Source organism: Trachurus japonicus, chromosome 6, assembly GCF_045865225.1.
Source record: "Trachurus japonicus isolate A0001 chromosome 6, Traja_1.0".
In the NCBI taxonomy this organism is placed as follows: Eukaryota; Metazoa; Chordata; class Actinopteri; order Carangiformes; family Carangidae; genus Trachurus; species Trachurus japonicus.
The window spans coordinates 21,132,138-21,141,205 of NC_140912.1; the positions used below are offsets into that span (position 1 = coordinate 21,132,138).

Consider the following 9,068-nt stretch of genomic DNA (forward strand, 5'->3'; position numbering starts at 1 on the left):
GTCGGAGCGGTGAAGTGAAACAACAACCTGCAGATCACCTGAGTTGACGTGAACTGCGCTCGTGGTTACCGAGTCAGATCAATAAATAGGCTTTATGCACAGCTCCACTACTTCCTGAGCTCAAACAGGCTCCTTTCCTTCCTGTCTTACATTATTGGACAAACTGATGAATCCAGGTGTGTCTGACAGTTGTTGTGACTACTGAGGTCAGAGTCAGACACACCTGGATTCATCAGAGTGGGCTCGGCATAAAGCCTGGTGTCAGAGCAGCTAAATAGCTAAATATTTGTCTACAACCTGTTCAAATAACTAGAAAGACTAAAGCCTCATGATTGACACATTTTAGAGCTGAAACAACAGAAAACAACAGCAACAACAATGTAAATCAAATCAAACTGTGGATTATTGAACTGTTCCACCCTTAATGAACATTAAAGTGAACTCATGTCATCCTCCCAAACTGAACACATTCTCTGGTTTCTTCAGGATTCAGTCAGGATGCTGCTTGAACTGGCAGCGGCAGCAAAAAATACATATCGAGACGATATCGAGAATCGATCAATATGGAAAAACATATCGTGATAACGTTTTTTGCCATATCGCCCAGCCCTACTGACTAGTATCAACACACGAGACCGGATCACAGGGGGAGGTACTGCAAAGGTTTGTCAGTCAGTGCCGTTGTGTCCCTCTCCACGTGATGTGAAGAAGATTCCAGTGATATGAGCAGGGCAGACTGATGTCCTCTTTAATAAGATCAGCAACACTGTGGTTAAACTGAGATAAGCCACACAGACACACTGACCTCCAGTCACGGTTCTTTCTGAGGCAGGCTGAAGTTTCTCATGGTCAAATGCTTGGAGTTATTGGGTTGAATTTCACTGCACTTGGTGTATTTGCTCATTTCAATGAGTGTTCATTGATCCCTGCGTGCAGGGTTATACCCCTCTACTAAAACCCTGTGCACCCAGATTCAGCTCAAATATTAACCTGCTGTTGGCACATCTGTTCAACAGGTGAAACAGCATGCTGCCCCAAAATGACCACATGTGCATACCAATGCTTTTTCAGCAGTGGGTGTGCACCAACAGTTTTCAGATCACTGATTGAAATTTGACCAATTTAAAAAAGGATTCATATGTCAACTTAGGACAAACAATATTTTCACTAAAACTTTCCTCGGATGCTGTTTGAAAACTTTGATTCTCAATGACCAATTCAAGCAGACAGATTACCTCAGCATGGTTTCATATTTATTACATTCGTCATAGATGTGAGAGGTTTTCCAAACCCTAGCTGTTGTGGCATATTTTTTTATTAATCGATGTGCTGACTAAGTACTTTTTGTAGCTAATCACTGGTGTAGTATAACGCTATACCTAACTGATGCCTTTACCCAGCTGCACATGTTACTGTTTATTCAATAGGCTGTGCATATGACAACCTGTGCAACAGTCCAACAGGAGGAACAAGGCTCCTGGTATGTTATCATGACTGGTAGGTGTGGTGGCAAAAAATGTTACTTCATTCAATAAAGAATTAAAAAGAATATCTTCACACGTCAGCTGTCTTTCTTGAGTTTTAATAAACATTCATGAATGGAGTCACACAAACACAACTGAACAGCAGCACAGTCAGTGAGTGAGTGGTCTGAAGATGTTTCTCAGGGCCGCGCTCTTATAGTTTCCAAAACACATGCCAAATAGACAAAATACGATACTCTCTCATGGGATTGTCTCCAGCCCGAGTCTTCACCTGCTTAACCCTCGCTCCATGTCACTGTAGCTCACAGCTCTGTCTCCACAGGGGTCAAATGAGCTGCACATATCATTAGAAGAAACGAAAAGCATATGTTGTCTACATGTGTTCTTCTCATCAGTTCACACAGAGGTTTCTTACACAACCTTAAAGGGTGTACATAGGTTACTTCAAAACTTCATCAGAAACAGTCATATAGTCTTTGGTTACACAGTCCCGCATAGACACACATGAGTTATATCAAAATTTCCCATTACATAGGATAAGGCCCTTCAAATACATAATGACATAATGAACATGACTACTAAACAGCAACATGAGTACTTAGCACTCACCAATGAAATGAGGCCTAAAGAAAACACAGGTTGACATAATCACATCAAGAGTTTGTTGGGGCAATTAGCCCACTGCTTTGGTCAGGTCACCAAAATATAAAATATAAAATACAATATGAAAACAACAGTGGGAAACCTCCAAAAGAATAGAAAAAAGGTGCCATCCTGGGGAATAAGGATTTGCATTATAACTTCCAGTGTCTGTGTTCATGAACCAGCCTCAGATTGTTTTTTTGTTGCAGAAACAACAACATGAATAGACTAGGAATGACTCACAGTGTTGGTTTTGGGAAGCTGAGAACACACAGTGGGAACGCAGGCATAATCATGTTACTGTTTGTGACTGATATGAGCTGTGGTTTTTCTGAAGATGATTTCTTAATGAGCTGTTTCTCACTTTTTTTTTGCTTTATTGCTGTTGTTACAGAGGTTACGGAGCTCTCAGAGGTTTCACTTTCACTCGCAGATGAGACCACTGCTACACTTACCTCTCATTGCTCTGAGTCACACATCCAATCGTGCGTAATGACGAAGGCAAAACAGCTCATTATGTTGGGGGAGGATCTGTTTTCAATAATTCACATTAGAAAGCAACATTTTTGTGAGCGTCCAGCAAAATTACCCAGTCAACACTAAACCAATATCAAATTTATAACATGCATGTAAAATAAACAGAGGCAATATATATGTGCTTCTTTACTTGTTTGTCCATTTCATAATGAACAGTGTGTGGAGCACCAAACTGACAACTATTTCTACGGCTATGAAATATTTATTGCTGAATTTTGGCTCAATAATCTGGACAAAGCATGTTGTGGAAATGCCCTTTAACTAGTACTTAATTTTATCTTGCAATAGGTGGAGTGTCACACACACAAAGTCTGTATGAGAGTGCACACTGAGATTTGGTTACAACAAATTACATAGGCATGTTGTGGACATTTTTTTACCTGTCCGAGGAGAGTCAAAAAACAAGACCAATGAAACATAAAGCGCAATGATTCTGAGAGGGACACAAGTTGTGTCACACAACACAAACCCACACGGCAGTCTAGTAGCTCAGGGTTGTGCCCACTGAGCAGCGGTTGCAGCCCCTATGCCTCTGGTTATCTCATTCCCAGCCAATAAGATGAGCTCACACAGGTAATAAAACGGATGTGTCCCCAAATGGTGTTAACCCCCCATTTGTTGCTTAACTTTAGGAATTTACAACCTAGATCAGTCTCAGACAAGTTTATACCGAGTTCATCCTGTTACCTACATAAAGTTCACCACACCAGATATTCAACACTGATCATTCTAACAGACTTTCCTTGAATAGGCCTCCTCAAAATTTACACCACAGGCACAAGAGTGGGCATCAAACATTGTTCAATAACATTATTGCATTCTTGCAGAATAAACTTGCAACAGATCAATCGTTGCACTTAGTGCTCATGACATGTCATTGGGCCATTATAAGATTAACTCATATGTAGAGACAGGAAGACAGCGGTTGTGTTTGTTGTGGTTTTTTCACACCTCATTGTGTTGACCTCTCGTTGACATCTCACTGAGGTCTTGGATATGGAGACATCTGCATATTGCCCTATACACTGCAACGTGCAACTTGCACTTCTCTTTGAAGTTCACCTAAAGTTCATAAGCAAACATCTTCAAAGTTCAACTAGGGTCATAAACATTAAAAAAATGCCATTACAAGCACTTTAAAAGTAATTGTGTAAGTTGAATAATAATTCTGTATAGATTCCATATTGATGAAGATGTATGCCTTGTCATATTGTCAATTCCACACAGTATTTTGGATAACAAAACATAATGGAAAACACAAAAAGTGAATGATCCTAAATCACTGAGCAACTTATGCAGGTAATTTCATAGAAATGTACAGTCATTTAAGAAAGCACAGGAAAAACCCTGTCCTGTTCTTAAAGTTCAGGATGGTAGCGCCAAACACTGCTGCAGGTCAGACCGTAGTTTTCTTCTCGAACAGACTCGGGCAGCTCAAACTGAGCCAGCTGATGTAAGAGCCGTCTGATGCCGTGTCCCTCAAACTGGGCTCTCCCAGGATCTCCGATCAGTACTTGGGTGCCCTGGGTTTTGATGCAGCGGTCCAACCAGCCGTGAAGCCTGGTGGCCAGGGCCTCGTCGTAGAACATGTCACCCAGCAGTATCAGGTCAAAATGCTGCGGCTCTGAACCAATCATGTTTTCAGTCACACAAATGGGCGGCTTCACGCCGTTCAGCTCAGAGTTCATGTGGGCTGCAACGGCTGCAACTGCAACACAAGGCAACACATTCAGTACTTTATGTTCCTCAACACAAGCTGATACAAGTACAGTAGTGTTCTGTTGAATTAACAGATAAATAACATTTCTGACCAAATTACACGGCTATTTGATATCCTTTAACCATATGTTGACATTATAAAGACACTGTCCAATAAAACATTTTCAAATCTTTTATCATATTATGCAACCTGCTATTTTAAAGATTTAAAATCTCAAACCAGAAGGAAACTATATGACCGTCCTCAAGATGATGGTCAACCCCCCTCCTATTTTTTTTTTTTGGAATGATTTATTTTATTTTATTTTATTTTGTTTACTTCACTTTAGTCTTTTGAAAGGTGTTATGTCATATCTAAGACGTAATAATCTACATCTATTGTGGAATTGGTGAAAATAACTTGTGTCAGCGTGACCTGGCCAAATAATAACAGGAGGGAGGATGATTTGAAACTTGGAAGACTGTTTATAAACTGTGTCCAAGTGTGAGACACATGGTGTATGATTACAGTTACCAAAAATGTTGTTTATACTGCTCTATAAAAGTTAGGATTTGTGGAGTTGAGTTTGTGGTTGTCTTGAGATATTCTGTCACCAGCACTTGTGTTGACCTGACATTGACCTGACGAAGAGCGCACTGCTCCAAACGTTGTCTCCTTTTTTAGTCCTCTAATCAATTTTTGTATGGGAGCTCTGACTGACTGATAAAACTGACTGACTCAGAATAATTTTTCAGCTACTACAGAAAACTTGGCATCAAGACACAACGGGGGGACTTGGAACTAACAATTTCCTCAAGCCCATTGTTATGTGTGTTTCGACTGTTGCCTGGAGTCCTTGAAAAAATAAACAAATTAGGCCAATCTGAACTCAAATCTTTACAAACTGGTGGGAAAACACAATTGACGGACAATTATCCTAGCCTACTTCATAACCTGTTATTTAAAAAAAAGGCAAAATGTAGCACAACGTTACTTTTTCCCCCCGTCTGTGCAACTATAGGCCTAATCTATGTTTGTTCATGAATACTTGTTCAGTGTTGTGCTTTTCTTATTGTGCTGCAGTGTGCCTGTTGTCCTGTTATGTTTATTTATTTTTTTTAAAAGGAGCACCATGCATACTGCCATGTTCATTTGGATTTATAGAGGCTTACATCTATTTTATTGAAATGTGTTGATGTGGTTTTACATATATTCATTCACAACACACTAACATAACACACTATTAACACAAATACTATTTATTTTCATTTAACCAGGTATGTCAGTAATATTATGAATAATATTGACAACAATATGAAAAACAAAAACAATAATAATACATTGTTAATTTAAATCATTCAAAAAAGTTCAAATATTGATACGAACCGGTGTCAATGTCATTGGCAACAACATGAGCAGCCCCACATCGTCTTGCAGCGATGGCCGAGGCTCCACAGCCGCTGCCCAGATCCAGGACTCTCTTACCCAGACACACTGCAGGATTGTCCAACATGTATCTGCAGCAGAAAGTCACATAAATGAGTTGAGTTGAGATTACTTTACTCATCCCATAGGGCAATTCTGGTTCTACAGCTGACCACCACACCACAATCACATACACAAGCATACATACAATTGAGGAGGAAAGTGCAAGAAGACAGTGCAAAATTGAGATCAGGTAAGATAAAAGTACAAAAGTATAATAAACACATAAGTAGGGCAATATACATAAAAAAAACACATTGTCAACAACAGTACTAAATAAACTACAGCAAGCCAACAAACTAATGGCAGAAGGCATTAATGCTCAGCTGGCTTATTACCAGGGGTGAAAGTAAGCCGGTACGGTCCGGTACTGCGTACCACTAAAAGATTCAGAGGCGGTACGCAGTACCAGGAAGATCAAGAGAGAGATTAAAAAAATAAAATAAAATAAAAAGTAAAAAAAAAATTATAAATCTAATTTCACATGAATTCCCTGTGGTTTGAAATGATTTCTGTGAAATTGTCTCGGTTATTATAACACATAGTGTTACGAGATCCCAACCCGATCAAAGACAGAGACATGATCTACTTTCTGTGCGCAGCAGCGCTGTGCCCTGGGACGTCAGCACCACCTGCAAGCACCTGCAGTGTGCAGCTGTGCACCGCGGAACGCGCGCCGCTCGCTCGCTCACTGCTGCTGCTGAAGACTGAACCTTTTTTTCCGGTACCGTGAAACTTTGCCCTCAGCGCGTCGTGGCGAGTCCTGTCGGGACCGATGCGGACGTTACACGCGGGCCAGAGCACGTGCTGGGTCTCGGTGCGGCTACAGTCGAGCTCGCGGTCTGTTTATGTGAACGCGGCTCCAGCTGCTCGGTGTGCGCCACAGCGGTGGTGCGCGTTTAGACCATAGTAGGCTACATTATGGGGTTTGAAGCAGAGAAAAAACAAACCTGTGTCAAAACAAAGCGGAGCTGAAAAATGAAACAATAAGTCCGTTTTGCACCAGTCTGTGGAAACAGCCTAAAGTGAATGAATGACAGCAACAGTTGTATCATTGAACTACAGCAGATAAAAGTAATGACTACATGACTTTCCGTTTGTGTTGGGGCATATTTACCATTTTAACTCTGTTTTTACTTCATTGTTAAACCACAGTAGGCTAGAGCTTAAATACAAGTTTGATGAGAAACAGTTATTTATTTATTAATTAAATAAAGTAGCCAATTTAGAAGCACATGTTTTTTTCTTCTAATTAAATCGTGGTATTGTATAAGTATCGAGAATCGTGGAAATTTACTAGTATTGATATCGATATAAGAAAGCTCCAGCCTCAATGGCGAGACCGCAGGCTGTTTGCAGCTAGGATATGTTCTTTTTTATTTATTTTGGGGATCAATAGGCTACCTGACATTGTCCTGGGCCAGTGGTTAGAATGGTGGGGCCAGCGATCTTCAAAATTTCCTTTATTGTCTACCCCTGACCCAGCCTTCGAAACGTGTACCACGTTTAACGTTTGTTGCAAAATGTCCCAATTAAAATCAGTAATAATAATAATAATAATAATAATAATAATAATGCCGGGAAAAATAACTTTTGGTAATAGTACCGGCAAGAATTTAAAACTACTTTCACCCCTGCTTATTACAGATAAATGGGACTCAATTACTGCAAAACCACGCACACACACGGACACAAAGATGTCAGCAGTGACATTAAGAGCCTCGCCTGGACAGGGCCTGACCTCCAGGCCAGTAAATGGCCCAGTAGGGGTCGTCAAAAGGCCACAGCTCTGGTCTCTCTCTCCAGAACCTGCAGCTGGGGGTGAAGAGTCTCAGTCGGAGCTCCGGGGTCAGACTCTGCTCCCCGGACGTCTGCGTGTTCTCCGCAATAAAACTCCTGATGAAGGCGTCGTCGTCGTCGGACTGGCCGCTGTCTGAGAAGCACCGCGGGCTGTGTGTCTGCCGAAATGCGCTGGAAAATATTTTCACATAACGACTACAACATCTCGGGGGTTTTAAAAGTCCGAGCATTTTATTCCCGCACGGACGCAAAACAAGCGCGGGACCAAATGGTCCATCAACCCCGACAGAAACAAGGACAATGCAAACAAGGTTCCGCTCAAAAAGGTGTCGACTACGATTATGCAGATATAGATTTCAGATGCTTGTTTGAATTATCCTAAAAATGTTTGCAATATAAAGATTATCGATCAAATATTCTTTTTAATATTATGTTTTTCTTCTTTAAAAAAATTACAGCTATTTAAGCCAGAAAAAAGTCAAATCAATGCACATTTAATGATTTATCAGTCGAATTTGTTATAATATTAGAACCATCAAAAACAACCTTTTTTTTTTTTTTTTTTTACACTTTTTATCAATCAGAGGGATCAGCATGGCCATTAGTAATTCTGGGCCCCCTGAAAAAAATGACTTTTCATCGCAACTTTTTTCCAGGGCAATGATGATGGTGAGTGACAGTAACAGACAACTTGCCTGTCATTCAAATTTAATGCATCTCCACTATGTCTCTTGTTTCTAATGTGAAAATGTCATGTAGCATGTGAGCCTCCTGTATTCATTCATAAGAGACAGTGCACTTTATTTTTCAAAAACAGGGCGATTCTTTCAGTCAGCACTAGTATCCTGTCTGTGCTACATTAGCTGATGACTGAGACTGTCTCAAGAGTTTGTTTTCAGTTGGAAAATAACATTGTTATATTAGAAAGCTGTCAAACTGTTGAAACAGGTGTCAAACAGATTTAAAAAAAAGAACATTAGCCTACTCATAAACATTGAACATAACAATAATGACAGCCCCTTGCTCTCATGAGAAATGGACATGAATTCAGAAATATTTATAAAGAAAGAGAGTCTTGGTCAAAAATGTTTGGTAGACAGGCCTATTCTGCTCTAAGTTCTGCCACACAGCTTACTCACAACCAGTGTGGTGACATTTTTTTTTAAAAATTAAAAATGATGTGAAGATTTGAGAACAACTAGGCCTGTAATAAGAATGTTATGCCTCCTTTAAAAATTACATGTGGATTGTTTTAATATCTCAACAATCAAAGTATAATAATTTATTTAGTTTGATGTTCATTACTTTAATGTTGTATTGTTCATTTCACTTGTTTAAAAGGGTTAATGCTTTAAAACTGTGACTCTCTAGTAGGGCCTCACGAAAAGGGGGGGACCAGAGCGAGCCTGCACGTACGTCAT

General features: G+C 40.1%; 1 protein-coding gene across 1 annotated transcript; it reads right to left on the bottom strand.

Moving 5' to 3' along the window:
* Nucleotides 1–2,745: 2,745 nt before the first annotated feature.
* etfbkmt (electron transfer flavoprotein subunit beta lysine methyltransferase) lies at nt 2,746–7,904 on the bottom strand. The gene is made up of 3 exons (XM_085779770.1): nt 7,573–7,904; nt 5,749–5,879; nt 2,746–4,371 (listed from the first exon to the last, which is right to left on the bottom strand). Exons 1-3 carry the CDS (start codon nt 7,875–7,877, stop codon nt 4,022–4,024), a joined length of 786 nt encoding a protein of 261 aa, XP_085635896.1. The 5' UTR covers nt 7,878–7,904; the 3' UTR covers nt 2,746–4,021.
* Between the last annotated feature and the right edge of the window lie 1,164 nt (nt 7,905–9,068).

Coding starts and splice junctions, on each gene's coding strand:
- etfbkmt (XM_085779770.1), bottom strand. CDS start 7,877: ATGCTCGGACTTTTAAAACCCCCGAGATGTTGTAGTCGTTATGTGAAA. Junction 5,880..7,572: donor GGAGGTCAGGCCCTGTCCAG/GCGAGGCTCTTA, acceptor TTTCTGCTGCAG/ATACATGTTGGACAATCCTG. Junction 4,372..5,748: donor TGCCAATGACATTGACACCG/GTTCGTATCAAT, acceptor CTTGTGTTGCAG/TTGCAGCCGTTGCAGCCCAC.